Here is a 17904-nt window from a genome sequence, read left to right as displayed (position 1 = left end):
CTAGCAGCAAGTAGCTTCAGGAACAGGTACTGGGTTACCAGCGACGTCGATCTTGTTTGGTGCTGAGCTGCCTGCTGCTGCAGTCATTTGGAAGAGAAAGTGGTCCGGTGAGATGCCAACAGCAGGCACACTAGTAGCTGGCATGAGTACTGGAAGACCATTTTGGGGACTCTTCATGGCAGCAACAAGAGGAGAGTACAAGGAGGGGACGCCAGCGTTAGAAGGTAAGCAGCGGACCGTTGTACCCAGCCGAAAACACACGTATCTTGTGCTGATTGGAACATTGTTAGGTACAGTGTAGAAGGGGTAGTGGGAATTCTGGACAGAACTGCATGGGTATGAAATGCTTGGGAAGAGAGGTGGGTTACTGGCTGGGAAGTGGCCGTGAAGTATGGATTCGGGTGAGGCAGGTATGTGGCTGTCGACTATGTGAGTCGTACTGGTGGTAGCAGTGTCCCTAGGGGTGGGTGGCGTTTGGGAGACGGGGACTGGGGAGGACGTCTGAGAGTCAACAGGGATGGGAGGTACACTGCCTGTTTTGAGGTCAGCCATGTCTGGTACTTTGGGTTTTCCTTGTGGAGGCAAATCTGGATCAACTGGAACACCGGGCTCATTTGGTCTGCTTGCAGCGACTTTGTCCTCCAATATTCCAACTCTGGAGGTCTTTGCCTTTGTCACGCACGGCTTCGATGTGGTCTTAACGTCGAGGATATCAGGCCTGGCTGTAACAGCTGCACAAACTGCGAGCAGGATCGTCTGAAAAAAAAAAAACAATATTTATTTTTTTCTACTTCGTAGACTGTATTAAGAACTCATTACTAACGACCACTGATTCGCTCTAAACTGACACTCACATTCACACAGACACAGACACACACACACACACACACACACACACACACACACACACACACACACACACACAAACAAACACACTAATAAAATCGTTGCTCTGTTGAACCTAGAAACAATATTGTAATAAGTCACTAAACCGTTTTACTGACAACTTTAACACCTAGGAAATAAACATTGGGTCATTTCATCTAATTTACCTACGTCATCTCTTTCGATCAAATGAAAAGCACAATAATCCTGTACAATGTACACAATATCGTGCTTTTCATTTGTAGTTCTATTGTTCTACCAACAAACGACAGAATAATCCGTTAATATACCTCATTTTATGTTAAAACTATGAAAGCTGTTGTCTTCTGATAGTACTTAAAATGGGAGAATGGCCATCGTAACTGGAAAATAACTTATTCAAATTGATAATGCAGTTTTTCGTTTTTTAGATTTTCGGAATACAAACACTTAATTTGGAAACCGTGGCCTCCAAGGATCATTTTGTGTAAGTTACAGTCTACTTTGACTGTTGTCACATTTAGACATAAACTATTTTGGATTTTTATAACTACATACAAGAGGGACCTTGCGTGATGTTCCTCTACATTCGGAACATATCAAAGCAACAATACTCGTACACTGTGGATGATGTTAATCGGCAGCGTAACTGCAGTGAAAGATTGAATAAACTGCACTGTCTGTTGACTGAATTTAATCAATGGGAAACGAGAAGATCGATATTTTAACCGAATGATGAGATGGGTTGTATCTTTGGGAAATCTAGTAGGAGCAATTAGTGTAGAAGGCTACATTTTAGCGTACATGTCCTAATGTCAAAATGCTAAATTCGAAGAAAACATGGACGTCTTCATTATCTCCCTCTTGTTAGACCATCAGCAAGGATATTTTTTAAGAAAATGTTCACATTCGTATCTCATGGAAATAATTATGAGCATGGGGGAAATTAGAATTACACCGTTACTTGATGTATTGGGTTCGACTTCATTTCGTAGCGATTTTCCATAAGTTTTATAAACAAAACAGATACACGTAGCATTGATGTATTCATCAATAATACATTCTCCTTCACTGTTAACTACAGTATGTGAACGTTGAGTTACTTTTCAGTTCCGTGGCTGTAGAAATCAGTTGTTTTTGAGACGAAGAACTCGTCGAGCTATGTGCGGAGCGCATTTTCATCCGGGAAGGAAGTTCCTTGAAGGTTGTTCGATAGACAACGGCACAGGTGAAAATACGAGGGTGCAAGATCAGGTGAATTATTTACGTGCGAAATGACTTCCTAATTCAACTCCTGTACAGTATATTTTGTCAGTGTAGCGCAATACAGGAGGGTGTTATTGTGGACTAGCTTCATTTCACACAGTCGTTGTTCTTGGTCTGCGTCTTCCAGACGTCTCAGTTGTCAACAGTGATGGGTACACCTTGGGGATGCGGTGAGTTACTGCTGAATTAGGGCTCAAGCTTTCCTTTCTTTTCCTTACGTTAGCATAAAGAAACTATTTATCGTCACTAGTAACAGTACAGTATAGGAATGTTCGGTGTTGTTCATTAGGCAGTTGATGATGAAAAATATTGATGCATATGTGGACACCTACTGATTTTTCGTTATTTTGGATTAGAGCATGCGGTAACCACACACCCGGTTTTTTAACGTTTCCTGTGTCATGCGAACGTCGTACCATGGTGGAATGATCACATTTCATCGCTTTTAAGAGTTGTCGAGGACACAGACGGGAACCACTGTGGATTAATGCTTTTAAACGATGTTCATCAAACCCCTAACGTCTACCTGAACGTGGAGACTTAAGTATGTCGAAACCGTCATGCTTAAAATGAGAAAATCATTTTTAGTCGTTCTCTGTTCAATGGCAAATGTTTCTGGGTGCCTTTGCTGCTGTCATCCCTCTGCTGAACTCAAACGTAAGAATATATCGGTAGTGTTCCGATTTTTCCACTTTCTAGCTTTCACAGCTCCACTCACATTCTCCAAATAACAAAATGACAATATGTAAAATTAAACAGTGACCTACAACAAAAAAAGGAAAATTAAGCCATAGCAACCGAAATACCGACGTGCATAACTGGAACTCTACCAATATGTATAACCCTAATGAAACTGGTAATGTGAGTCGATGATACAGTAAAATCAGAAAGAAGAGGTTATACAGCCGAAGTTCAAGTGGTCCGTCTAAATGAAGGTACTCACCAGGATCTTCATGTCTGCAGACGGAGAATCCAGACGGTGTTCTGTGCCGCTTACCTGACGGCTTATATAGTCGTGGAGGAGGGTGACCCGCTGCCGGGTTCATTATCTCTCAAGCTCTGGTGTCTGATTATCACACTCAAAGTCATATCTCAGCAGTCAGCAGTTTAGCACTTGGCGCTGCCAGCAAGCTACATTACTCCACGTACGTATCACAGGTATCTGCACGTGTAAGTGATAGGCACATGCCTACAGATTTTTCATCCACCTATTTACTTCTTCAAGTAATTCTTTCCGCCTCATTCTCCCTCATCTCTCTGGATCTCGATTGCTTTGAGAAGCATAAGCAATAAACAGAAAAACTGATTGGTGTTTCTTCGTACATCTTAATCGTTCCTTACTTCGCTGCCGATTTGCACACAAATGCCATTTACCTGTTTCGTAGATAGTATTTAACGTCTTAACATTCTTTTTGTTGAACGGAGGTGGCATATGCTACAGAGCCCGTTTCCGGGATAAATATAGGGAATCCCACCTCAAACCTTTTCATTTGGGTTTTCCGTGTTTCAATAGTTGGCTTCAATATAACAATATTTAGTTCGCTCGAAAGATTATCGCTCTATCTTTTTTCAGCGTTGACTCTGGACATGAAATCGTTATCGCGGTTAATATACGCTTAAACTTTCATTACATCGTAGTGGTGAAGAATTTTACGTTTTTTACTGCTTTATAGTAGTATAGGGGGCTCTATCCAGGTCACTGTTAAGGTATTTTTAAAATCAAAATGATTAGTGATGACTGGTAAACACAAACATAATAAGAGATCGCCCATATTCCGCCGAAACCTGGCACTAAAGCACATACAATTTTCCTCAAGGCCTTCGAGTCAATATTAGAGAGACAGTTATCGGGCAATTATTAATTATGTAGCGTACTGAAGTATTGTTGTTAAAATGTCTTGAGTTAGCCTAAAAGAGGAAGACGCTGTTGCTCTATTGTTTATTGCAGCAGTGTAAATATTACGAATAAAAGTTGCTATGTTATGATGAAAATATTACGTAATCCAAATTCTTGTTTTTTCAGTTTTTCTTAGTCGGTTTACACATTGCGGACCGACCTGACATCATTTCTTTATTCCTTTCTAAAGTAATTCAATCTTCGTCTAGACGGATCCATCCATAGCGATTGTTATCTCTCCTTAACATAATGTGAAGAGATATTCCGATAATCTTTGTTCAGTTTGACCATCCATTTACCTTCCGCTGTTCTTCATTATCTTCTGCCTTGCAAATTGATGTCTTCTCAAATATGTGGGGAGGAAACGGGGCCGGCTGGAGTGGCTGTGCGGTTCTAGGCGCTACAGTCTGGAGCCGAGCGACCGCTACGGTCGTAGGTTCGAATCCTGCCTCGGGCATGGATGTGTGTGATGTCCTTAGGTTAGTTAGGTGAAATTAGTTCTAAGTTCTAGGCGACTGATGACCTCAGATGTTAAGTCCCATAGTGCTCAGAGCCATTTTAACCATTTTTGAGGAAACGGGATGATAACTTCTTCTATAATGGAAGCATAAGGTTACCTTTTTGCGCATTGTGAGATATTCAGCAGACTCAACATCTCAAAGGCATAAATTCAGCTCTTGCAATAGTATCCGCAGTCCACATTTTGCAGCCGTACAAAAACACAAATGACACCAATGATTTCACCAAGCGCATCTTCGTTGCCTGCGAAGGTGATCGGGTCTGTAAGGTATGATCTTAGTAAGTTTAACCAAGGAAGATTCGTAATTTCGTTTAGTTATTGCAGATAGACTGTTATTTGACTTGCCACCTATTTTTTTCACTTTTGGGTACTTTTATGTTTAAACAGAGCCTTTTGCCGATCACAGACAGCATATTATCTATCCCACGAGAATTCAACAATACTAATTTAGAATAGGGATGTCCTCTTTACAAATGCTGTGCTCTCAGGCCAAACCTTATTTGTCTCTAAGTGAATTACATTACACTAAACTCACACTCTGTCAGCTTTCACTAAACGGTTAATAGAGATTACAAGAAGAATTTAAAATATCAAATTATCTATCTTTATCAACGTTGCCTGTGTTCATTTGTCTCTGTGGAATTCACAAAATAATTCAAATTTTGTTTCTGACTGAGTTTATCTTTCAACAAATTATCTAAAAATCGAAAGTACGTCAACGTGTTAGCTGGCTTTTGCTATTAAGACATGTGGAACTGATTAGCTGAATATAGTTGCAGAATTTAATCTTGTTTTTCAAAATTAGGTTATATTGCTTAAGAAAACTCGTATACCACGAAATAATTTTAAAATTTTGCAAGCAAATAAATCAGCTACACAGTCCAAAAGATTAAAATTACAGTTAAATTAATATGGAATAAGGACGGAAGCTGGTCATGAGCAGAGCCCAGATTTTTAACCAGTATCAAATTGTAAAACATGCATACGTTCATGCAGCATTATACCCAAAATGACCTTCTTACTTCAAGAGAAGTGACAGTGCGTAGTGCAATGAAGAAATGTCGGACAAAGACAGATCCAGTTGAAAGTGTTTTACATGTTTGCCACAATACATTTTGTTACAATTTCATAAACTCAGACTCGGAATTTGCACAGTTAATGTCGTTGGTCTTACCCTTTTCTGCAACTCTCACCTCTCCATACGATCACATAAACGTAATTAAACCCCTTCAATAATTGTCATAGATTCCAAGAGTTACCTCTGCTTCCTACTTCGTTATTGTCGCAGGAAAACGTGCAACATTTTATTTGTTGTAAATCAGTTCTGGTTTCATACGTCTTTTTCTAGGGCGCTACTTCTGTGTTTTCAACGCAAGCTGCATTAGTGGCTTCTAAAGTTTCTATGATCCAAAACACAGAAAGAAAGTTCCGGATCAGTAATTGAGGCTTGTGAATAGAAAAAGCAAGCAGATGTTAAATTCAACAAACTTTGTCAGAATTTAAGGTCTCTTTCCGAACCAATTTCATGAGAAGTATCATAGTAAAAGATGGCAGTACTTAAGTAGATACCCCTTCATGTTAAAGTATGTTGTCGTTGCAGGATATCTCTAAATGCGGTAAAATGCATACGTGTCTTCAATGGTAACTTCTGTAGGAGGAAAAACCTTGTTTGTGTACGACATCAGCGTGTTCACATTATCATATTTTAGATGAACTGCTTCAGCTACACGATGTTGTTTAAACATGTAACGTGCTTTAGGTCAGGATAAAGTATTTTAATTGCATTCTCGGCCTTCATCTGTATGGAGAATAATCGCTTACCAATAATAGAACGCTGTGTTATTTAAATTTGTTGGCACAAAATAGAGGGTCTTTATAAATTAGTTACACGAAAATAACGTTTAATTGTGCGAAGGGTAAATAATTTACGGAAAGGTTTAATACTTCAGTGAATGCAGTATGCCTTCAAGATTTATTCCCTCACATTACTGTTAGGTACAGAGGTTTTCGCTAGGTGGCATTCGCAGATGAGTTATGCCAACAGTCATCATGGAGTCGTAAAATCCGCTTCTATAGTTCAGGGACCATTCAAGACACCACCTCAAAAAAACTGTTATTAACTGGTACAATTATTTCACCGAAGCTGGCTGTGCATCACATAAGGACGCTGGGTCATGATGGCTAGCAATCCCTGATGCAGTAATTGAACAAGTTCGGCAGTCTTACATTTGTAGTCCAGGTACATCAAAGAGATTTTCCAGGGTCGAACTGAATATGTTTATTATTACAATACTGAAGGTAGCAGAGAACAATAGCGGATACAGAAAAATCCCAAGGGTAGCGGGGGGGGGGGGGGGGGGGGGGAGGCGGAGACTAAAAGTATCTTGAGCTATCTTTAGTGTACCATAATTAAAAATTATCAAGTCACATGCGAAGTTTAAGGAAGTTTTATTTAAACTGATTATACACATATAGATGACAATCCGCCTGGTTAGCTGAGTGCACTAACGTGCTGCTTCCTGGACTCGGGTAGGTGCGCTGGCCCCGGATCGAATCAGCCTGGCCGATTAACGACGGAGGCCGGTGTGCTGGCCAACCTGGCTGTGGTTTTTAGGCGGTTTTCCACATCCCACTAGGTGAATACCGGGCTGATTCCTAAGTCACGCCACAGTTACATGGCTCGCAGATATCTGAACACATTTGCAATATTCCATGGATTACACTCTACACAGACAGTTGGCGTACGCTAAATCCCTCCCAGGGGGTATGGGGTGGTGGAAGGAAGGGCATCCGACTACCCCTTAAATTAACCTTGCCAAATCCGATTAACCATGGCGACCCTGCATCATTGCGGGAGAAAGGCACAAGCGAAAGAAAGAAAGAAAGACACATATAGAAGACAATGCGATCTTATGATACAACAAACTTACTATTGTGATTCACAACCTTAAATGATGAATTCTATCCTCCTATTCTTTCTGGCAAATTGGTTAATTACATCGTCAATAGGACAATCAATGTGAGGCTGAGTGTTCAACAGAGCTAAGACATTAAATCGATCCAGCTTCATTGTCGTCCTCAGCCATGCCTTTGTACGCCGCATAGTTGACAAACTTCTTTCTACCGTAGCAACAGAAGCAGGTGGACAAGCAAATATTTAGTACAGCGTGTGCAAAGTAGGATAGTCAGATCTAGGATAATCAGACAACGTTTGCATAGCAGAATCATGATCATTAAGGGTGTTTATGCTCGTTTGCTTTTAGAGAAGAATGTCTCCCATCAGACTCATTTTAGTCACAAAGAGTGATTCTTTTGCAAATAACGGTCGTTTGGTAAACAACTAATTAATTTTATGTGCCTGATCATTACTGTCATGTTTCAGTTGTTGTGAGGGCAAATGTATGTTGAATTTTAAATGATAAATATTTTCTTCAGCAAGCCGTCCTCTCATGTCAGTCGTAACGTAGTCCAGTGTGCGAGCTAACACCCCAAACCAGTTCGGGCACACATGCGATTCCTCTTCGTCGAAATGTCTTGGCTCAGACTTCAATGACAGTCAAATGGTTTTAACTCACAAGCAGTTCTTTTCCAATATGTCATAGCATCTGTCATTAAGATCGCAGTTTTCCCTGTGTCTTTGTCTGCCTGTAAGACGAGGAACACTCATCTCCTCGTCTAACTCTTCCGTAACTGCCTTCGCCTCTTCAACAATAAGAGCAAAGTGGCTGTCAGCATTAACCTTTATGCCGTCGTATACCTTGCGCGTCGAATCAAATTTTGCTTTTGCCATCGCGACGTCCAAACTAGGATCTTGTAAGATTTCGCCGACTGGATATGTTATGCTCATAATGGTACTCAGTTTAAACAGTCTGATAATGAACACGCAGTTAAAGAGAGCTCGAAGGACAATATTGGCTTTGGCAGCCTTTATTATTTCCCTCAAACACTGTATTTGTTTAAGAACTTCGCAAACTGTTCAGAGATCAGCTGCGAATTGAATTACACAGTCATGTCGGCTCAGCCGATCTCGTATGACAATGTGACTGCAGCGAGTGTTTAGATGACTCTTGAATGTTGCGAACCCCTTGCTAGACCCTGTAAAAAACGACACGACTTCTTCAATATTACCAAGTGAGTTTCTCACACTTTTAGCTTTGCAACTGCGAGAGACAGCTTGTTGAGCTGATGACTTCGACACGGTGCTACTTGCGCGTTGATAGCTTTCTTTTTTGTTGTAGACACAGCTCCTATCAATTCTGACATGTTAACTGAGCAACCACCACAGCCTATGCCCACACAGTTCTGCAGTGACAGAGAAAGATTTTCCATTCTCCGTACAACCGTAGTACCTAATACGTCACCAGCAACGCTATGCTCTTCATCTTGACTCTCTTGAGGTTCACCGTCAAAGTTTCCACTACAATCATTGTCTTTATGGATGTCAACGAAACCAAAAAATATTTCGTGTAATTAGCCGTCACCATCAACGTATCTTGCAGCTAAACTTGGTTGTCAATGCGCGCTATGTCAGTAGTCTCATGAAACATTATGCTGTAATGACGAGAATCTTTGATTTCCTCCAGTATTGTAGATAACATCACTGTTTCAGAGCATGAAATAAGTTCGTTACATATTGTTTTACTTATGTAAGTGGCGTTCGCTTTAGTGGTCTCAAGGTGATGTTTTAGTTGCAAGCCACCAGCGTCAATTCCAATTCTTAGAAGAGCTCTAAAGTTTCCCTCGTTACTCTCTATTCTTTCACGAGCATCCTCGTTTCCTAATAGACTCCCGTCATCTCTATGCCGCCGCAGAGGAAAATTTTGCTTTCCATGAAATATGGTTGTTTTTATTATAGGTACCAGATGGTCTCTGTTTTCCCTAATGCTTTCCACTCTCTGTCTTGACAACTGATTTACGACCTCTAGTTCGTGGTTGTCTATTGTCGCCAGAAATAATGTTGCATCTGTTGACGCTTCAACGTGGTGCTTGAGCTGAGAGTGGGTCTCAAGGTCACCATCTTTACCAGTAAGTTTGGCAAACTTTGTTAGTGGTTCAGTCACATGTTTGTTGGCGATAAAGGATTTCTTTCCTCCAACCATTTTATTACTCACAAAACCTGAACAGTTAATGGAAAGAAGTCCCTTTTTAGCTTGTGAGGTCATCAGCTATGGATACTGTTCAGAGCGATTATGGTACACTTCTCGGCATTCAACCTGTCCCCTCTTGTTGTGCTCGGAAGTAGGGAAGGCATAACCTTTTTCATGTTTCCTTGGAGCTGTGAGAAGCTTGTGTTTTATATCATCACTAATATTTCTTGACCCTAATATATCCAAGTAATTGCCAATATCCGTGAGATTAAAAGAATCTGTCGATGAACTTTGTTGTGGAAGTTTCGACGAAGTGCTGGGCTCTGCCTGTACATTTGCTGGTGTTTACTTTTCTTTTTTCTTATTACATAACGATTCATTTTATTATGTTGTTACAACATAGGTAAAAAAGATGTCAATTATTCTCGAATTAACACTCTATTCGCACTGGAAAATGCAACAGTAGTACAAAATTGGCTCTTAGCACTATGGGTCTCCACTGCTGAGGACATTAGTCCCCTAGAACTTAGAACTAGTTAAACCTAACTAACCTAAGGACATCACAAACATCCATGCCCGAGGCAGGATTCGAACCAGCGACCGTAGCGGTCTTGCGGTTCCAGACTGCAGCGCCTTTAACCGCACGGCCACTTCGGCCGGCAACAGTAGTACACTTAGCACTAAAACACACACAGTCACTTTCTGCGCGTATCTAATATCACTGAGCACAATTCTCACTGAAGACTGTGGTAACAGCCAAGAATCGCAGTTGTTCACTTTTTATGACTTCCAAGTTATCGCGACGATTGTAGCTTTCAAACTGAGTACCTGGCAGCTACTCTGCTTCCCTTACATATGGGGCTCGGTTGTTTCGAGAAAAATCACTGCCAGAATGTTCGCTCCCAGTCTTTAATGGAGTGTGAACAAATACCTACTGTGGAAGCGACAAGCCAATATGTACCTTACGACGTATTACATTAGGGCGAGTTTCATCTGGCAAAACATGTGTGTGAAACTTTTACTGTCGATTCCGTTCCTATCTAGCGCATTCGATAGAGGCCATATATAGTATCAATCAATTCTTGTTAATCTTCTCGAAAGTCACTATTGCCGGAGATATATGCATCAATAGTTTCCCATACTTAACTCGTATTGTTATTGTTACGTTATTACTAAAAATATTATTACAAGTCTCGCAAGAGTTATTGTTATGTTATTACTAAAAATACTATTACGAGTCTCGCAACAATATTTTTAGTGAGAAATTATTAATAATTGCTGTTATTAATATTTCACAATCAAGTGATCACTCTCTCTCTTGACTAATCTTCACACTTGTACTTGCTACAATTAGGACTTTTTACTTATACATTCTTCAGTCTTAATATTTCTGTTTATGAAAGTAAACTGCTTCCTGTTCGGCGAATAGTCCGTATTTATAATGCTACGTATCGAAGGTTCTAAGTACAATAAAATAGTAGCATATTCTCGACTTTTCTCGAACAAGTGCCAGACAGAATAACGTATCGATACGTTACTCTGTCTGGCATTTGTTCGAGAAAAGTCGCGAATACACTTTTGTTATGAACTTTTCGGTCTATAGTTTGTAACCCATTTGCACACAAAACTCAGCGTTTATGTATATATAACATTGAATATCTGTAAGAAAAACATCAAGATATACTGTATTCAGTTCTGTATCAAATATATCTGTACGTTATTTGCTTTTTTCACAACTAAAGGTTACTTTTGTATAACATTTAGAAACAGTTGTACACTGATTTTTATCAACATATACAGGGCTGAGGGCACTTGTGCTCACTATGAAGTTTACAGGCAATACAAAATTCGCTAAATTTGCTTTATTCTCCACTTTCGGCACAATTCATACGAAAAAACCATTAATAAAATATGTTAGCGTGCAAATTAGTAGTAGTAGTAGTAGTAGTAGTAGTAGCAGCTTTATTCATCCGTAGACCTCTTTTTGCAAGGATATAGGACATGTAAAAGAATTAACTAATTTAGATCATTTTAAAATAAGATAATTCGTATACACATATATTTACAGACTTCTAGTTAGAGACAATCATTGTGATTACTCCTAGTATACAAACTTTTTTTTACAAATAACTTATTAAATAATGTAATGCCACATTGTTCACTCATATCTCACTATCAGTGACTGCACACACTATACACACATTGTTTCATAACACTTCACTCACTACACACACACACACACACACACACACGCACACACACACACACACACACACACACACACACACACACACACACACACACACACACTGGTGATGTCTGGGTCATTTTCTGCAATTTGTGCGCTAAGGATAGCAGTCCGCAGCTCGTGGTCGTGCGGTAGCGTTCTCGCTTCCCACGCCCGGGTTCCCAGGTTCGATTCCCGGTGGGGTCAGGGATTTTCTCTGCCTCGTGATGACTGGGGGTTGTGTGATGTCCTTAGGTTAGTTAAGTTTAAGTAGTTCTAAGTTCTGGGAGACTGATGACCATAGATGTTAAGTCCCATAGTGCTCAGAGCCATTTGACCCATTTGACCCAAGGATAGAAAAATCATATCATATGCAGTATAAACGTAGTGCAGTTATGTCGATGAAATGTTTGGAATATGCATTTATTCTCCTAACCGCCCAAAACTACAAACATTTATGCAACACGCATCTGCATTGAAATCCGAGCCCTAGTCATGATGTATCTTCTCAGGTACCTTCCTCGATAATCTGCCATCTTTTTACAACGATATTTTCGATGGATGTGTAATGTGGCACCTTCAGTTCCAATAGGCGAAAAAGATTAGCTATTGTATCGATACATCTCCCGGGCACACACCTTTTATGGACAATTTTGTCCTTCTGAAAACTGGAAAACCCTTTGAAAGAACCACAGTTAGGGTGAAGTTGAGAATTTATCTTTACATAATAGAAAGACTTACTTATTGACACTTCTGCGTATTTATTCCACAAAAATTATGGATCCGCACTGTTACAGTTACTCCACTGAAAAAAGCAGGAAGCATCGACATCACTGCTGTATCCGTTTTCACACATATCTCCCTCTCTTTTCTTGCTTATCTACCTCTCCATCTCCCTCCTCCATTCTCCCTCCCTCCTACTGATCTCTTTCTCTCTCTCTTTTTGTGTGGGTGTCTCTTGTTTTTTTTGGAGGTGGGGTAGAGGGAGGGGTCATTAGCCCTCCGAGTGTTTTGATATCTTCCACGACGACTCAATTCCCAGTGCCAGTCTCTTCATCTTAGAATAGCAGCTACACACCACGGCCTTTGTTGTGTGTATTCCCATTTCTGTCTTGCTCTACAGATTTTAACCCCTGCAGCTCCCCTAGCTGCCATTGTAGGTATTCCCTATTGCCTTAATATGTGTCCTATCATCCTTTCCCTTTCTCTTGGTCCATTTTCTACATATTTCTTTCCTTGCCAGTTCTGCAGGAAACCTTGTAAGGTGGCTAAATTTCGCACCTTACAAGCTCTCATCTACATCGTTTGCTGTGATTTACATCCGCAATTAGGTATCAGTTGATAGATTGTACATCGTATATACACTCCTGGAAATGGAAAAAAGAACACATTGACACCGGTGTGTCAGACCCACCATACTTGCTCCGGACACTGCGAGAGGGCTGTACAAGCAATGATCACACGCACGGCATAGCGGACACACCAGGAACCGCGGTGTTGGCCGTCGAATGGCGCTAGCTGCGCAGCATTTGTGCACCGCTGCCGTCAGTGTCAGCCAGTTTGCCGTGGCATACGGAGCTCCATCGCAGTCTTTAACACTGGTAGCATGCCGCGACAGCGTGGACGTGAACCGTATGTGCAGTTGACGGACTTTGAGCGAGGGCGTATAGGGGGCATGCGGGAGGCCGGGTGGACGTACCGCCGAATTGCTCAACACGTGGGGCGTGAGGTCTCCACAGTACATCGATGTTGTCGCCAGTGGTCGGCGGAAGGTGCACGTGCCCGTCGACCTGGGACCGGACCGCAGCGGCGCACGGATGCACGCCAAGACCGTAGGATCCTACGCAGTGCCGTAGGGGACCGCACCGCCACTTCCCAGCAAATTAGGGACACTGTTGCTCCTGGGGTGTCGGCGAGGACCATTCGCAACCGTCTCCATGAAGCTGGGCTACCGTCCCGCACACCGTTAGGCTTTCTTCCGCTCACGCCCCAACATCGTGCAGCCCGCCTCCAGTGGTGTCGCGACAGGCGTGAATGGAGGGACGAATGGAGACGTGTCGTCTTCAGCGATGAGAGTCGCTTCTGCCTTGGTGCCAATGATGGTCGTATGCGTGTTTGGCGCCGTGCAGGTGAGCGCCACAATCAGGACTGCATACGACCGAGGCACACAGGGCCAACACGCGGCATCATGGTGTGGGGAGCGATCTCCTACACTGGCCGTACACCACTGGTGATCGTCTAGGGGACACTGAATAGTGCACGGTACATCCAAACCGTCATCGAACCCATCGTTCTACCATTCCTAGACCGGCAAGGGTACTTGCTGTTCCAACAGGACAATGCACGTCCGCATGTATCCCGTGCCACCCAACGTGCTCTAGAAGGTGTAAGTCAACTACCCTGGCCAGCAAGATCTCCGGATCTGTCCCCCATTGAGCATGTTTGGGACTGGATGAAGCGTCGTCTCACGCGGCCTGCACGTCCAGCACGAACGCTGGTCCAACTGAGGCGCCAGGTGGAAATGGCATGGCAAGCCGTTCCACAGGACTACATCCAGCATCTCTACGATCATCTCCATGGGAGAATAGCAGCCTGCATTGCTGCGAAAGGTGGATATACACTGTACTAGTGCCGACATTGTGCATGCTCTGTTGCCTGTGTCTATGTGCCTGTGGTTCTGTCAGTGTGATCATGTGATGTATCTGACCCCAGGAATGTGTCAATAAAGTTTCCCCTTCCTGGGACAATGAATTCACGGTGTTCTTATTTCAATTTCCAGGAGTGTATATGAATATTTAAAGAAGACTGACATTATCACACACACCTTGTAAATAGTTGTTAACACTTATTTGATTAAAGGTGATGGAGTGTCTTTATTATCAAAATGGCATAATGAATGATTGCCTATATTGGTAGAGGTTGGAACACCAGTGGAAATGAAACGACAGCTGTAACAGAAGCTTGCGCAGGTTTGTTAGTCCTGCTTGATACAGGAATTTGCCAAGACAGATGGTCGGGACACCTGAGTATTGAAGCACAATACTTCGGCGGCTGGCCAGTGTTATAGCAGGGCCGAAAAGATAACTCTGAAAATCTTGGACGCAGCAGACAGGACCGAGGAAGCGTTACCACAGAAATCACGCACGCTGGGTTATTTCCGAGGATTTTTACTCTGAGTAGTATACCATAGTATATATTCATAATTAATGGGGATAGGTATTTCCTTGCAAACTTTCGGAATTAGAGAACAAAAGACTAAATGTGCACAAATTAATAATTTGAATCTTGTGTGCATTATTCTCAAAAAATACCTGTGTTCTGTGAGTGCTAGAAGCCATATCCTGCCAAGCAGTCCCTTTCGTGTGGTTTAAAACGTGTTATTTTGCGTCAGGCATTGATCTAGCGTCTGATATCACAGCATAAAATGTTTTTCAAAATGGCTACCGAGGGACGTCATTTGCAGTAACGGCGACCGTCCGGTAATACATGAATAGCATGTTGACGATCTACTAAATGCAGTACTTCCAATGATATTATAGTTAATCCACCTAGAGACTGTGCAGTTCTTTATGGCTTAAGATTTTCGAATGTGTATGTTTTTAAGCACTAAGCCATGTAGTTCACTCATTAATTTGTTGGTTGATCTGATGAATTTTTGGTTGTGTCCTAACTTAAAGGGTCGAGGAATTCATTACAAATAGCTCTATACCCCATTCATAGTGAAGAGGAAGTTTGTGTTGATGGGAAATTTGCTGTTGTGGGACTTTTATCCGCTCTTACTGCCAGGGCATCGTGTATTATGTTTCGTTACTGATGGATTTAAGTATAATTATTCGTAATTATTTGTTTTTGTTGCTTTAATGAGGATGTTTCTTGCATAATTTTAGTAGCTTTGTGGTCTACTGCTGTTTGTACACTGTGGGTAAATTTTGCAAAATGTACTGCTGTCTTTAGTGACTATACGGTGTCTTTTATGTTGCTTCGATTCTTATTTGGATTTACATTGCGCTTGATACTCTTATTTTGCAGCGTACTTTCATTTTGATTTGACTGGGTTCCAGTTGTATTTAAAAGACTTGGGAAAAAAGTTTTGGGGCTTGCTGGCCTTATTTACATATTTAAATAAAGGTAACTTGTTTGTCTTTTTCAAATTATTAAGCATCGTCTGCCGAATGCTTTATTTTTTCCTCATAAGCACTTCTTATTAAGTTTTATTATGTTTATAGCATCACGAGGAAATAGTATCTGTTCTGCATGTACTACTAACTTTAATTCAGGATTAGGGAATTTTGCTCTGTGATAATCACAGCTCACCGGAGCGCGCCTGTTCCCATCTTTTCTAACGTGGTTCTGTCTGGGGTGTTCATTGTCTGAGTTCTCACTACAGTAGCAGCAATTAATGTTGGGTTGGCTGGTTGTTTCTCTTAAAATTTGAGTTGCAAGGAATTGGCTCCACATACCATTTGGTCATAAATGTCACAATCTACTTTATGGACAACTTCACCTTCACAGCATTTGTTTGAGTATGCAATTTGATTGTAGATGTTTCATATGTTTTGTTTATTATTTTGAGTTAGTCATAACAAATCAAATTCTTACTTTGGACACAAATTTCATTATGTTGATCGGTAGAGCAACACTTTCATTTCTCACTATGTTAATGAAACTTTCCTTTATCAAATTAAATTATTACAGGTGCCAAACTCTTTTCTACTGCACTTACAGGGTCGATTACTGTCAGTTCGCATTTCTTCTTAATTCATATGCAACAGCAAAAGTCGGAGTTAGAAAAGGGGGGCTTAGAGCATCATCTCCATAAGATTATTCTAGAAGAATCTAGTGTTAAATACACTGCTAGCCCCGGCACCTCACAACTATCATGTGATTGCCTAATAAAAAACCTATAAATCAAAAATTAGTTTGGATTCCAAACATATACGCAAAAATATATAACTGAAACGCCATTGTCAAATAAGAAAACTGTTTTATTTGATACAGTATGTTCAAAAGTTACGGATAAATAGTAGATAGTTTCTTCCTGTTTTTATACCCTTTATCGATGAGACAATCGACTGAGTTTTCAGCTAGCAGCAGGAGTTGTCAGCTAACAGCAAGCAGCTTGAGAAACAGGAACCGGGTCACCAGCGACGTCGACCATGGTTGGTGTTGAGCTGCCTGGTGCTGCAGTCAGTTGGAAGAGAAAGTGGTCTGGCGAGATGCCAACAGCAGGCACACTAGTAGCTGGCATGATTAAAGGCAAAACGTGCTGGGGACTCTTCATGGCAGCAACAAGAGGAGAGTGCAAGGAGGGGAAGCTGACGTTAGAAGGTAAGCAACGGACCGTTGTACCAAGTGGAAAACATATGTATCCTGTGCTGATGGGAAAGCTGTTAGGTACAGTGTAAAAGGGAAAGTGGGAATTCTGGACAGAATTGCAAGGGTAAGAAATGCTTGGAAAGACAGGTAGGTTACTGGCGGGGTTGTTGACGTGCAGTTTGGGCTCGGGTGAAGCAGGTATGTGGCTGTCGACTATGTGAGTCGTACTGGTGGTAGCAGTGTCCCTAGCGGTGGGTGGTGTTTGGGAGACGGGAACTGGGGAGGAAGTCTCAGAGTCAACAGAGAAGGGAGGTGCACTGACTTTTTTGAGGTCAGCCATGTCTGGCACTTTGGGTTCTTCCTGTGGAGGCACTTCTGAATCAACTGGAACACCGGGCTCATTTGGTCTGCTTGCACCAACTTTGTCCTCCAATATTCCAACTCTGTAGGTCTTTGCCTTTGTCACGCACGGCTTCGAAGTCGTCTTAACGTCGAGGATATCAGGCCTGGCCGTAACAGCTGCACAAACTGCGAGCAGGATCGTCTGAAAAAGAATAACGTGTTTTTTTCTGCTTGATAGATTGTGTTACGAAAGTCTTACTAACGGTAACTCAATTCATTATAGACATACCCACCCACCCACCCACACCCACCCACCCACCCACCCACCCACACACACACACACACACACATACACACACACACACACACGCACGCACACACACAC

General features: G+C 41.7%; 1 protein-coding gene across 1 annotated transcript in view; it reads right to left on the bottom strand.

The window, feature by feature from the left end:
• LOC126474265 (uncharacterized) overlaps positions 1 to 17904 on the bottom strand; it is a 48550-nt gene continuing 30646 nt past the window's right edge. The window contains exons 4-5 of the mRNA XM_050101730.1: positions 17500 to 17721; positions 1 to 756 (exon numbers count right to left, since the gene is read on the bottom strand). Coding sequence (XP_049957687.1) covers positions 1 to 756; positions 17500 to 17721 — 978 coding nt within the window. The remainder of the gene's footprint in view (positions 757 to 17499; positions 17722 to 17904) is intronic.

Source organism: Schistocerca serialis, chromosome 4 (assembly GCF_023864345.2).
Source record: "Schistocerca serialis cubense isolate TAMUIC-IGC-003099 chromosome 4, iqSchSeri2.2, whole genome shotgun sequence".
Classification (NCBI taxonomy): Eukaryota; Metazoa; Arthropoda; class Insecta; order Orthoptera; family Acrididae; genus Schistocerca; species Schistocerca serialis.
The sequence above is the reverse complement of the archived record's forward strand: the minus strand, read 5'-3'. Positions and strand labels throughout refer to the sequence as shown.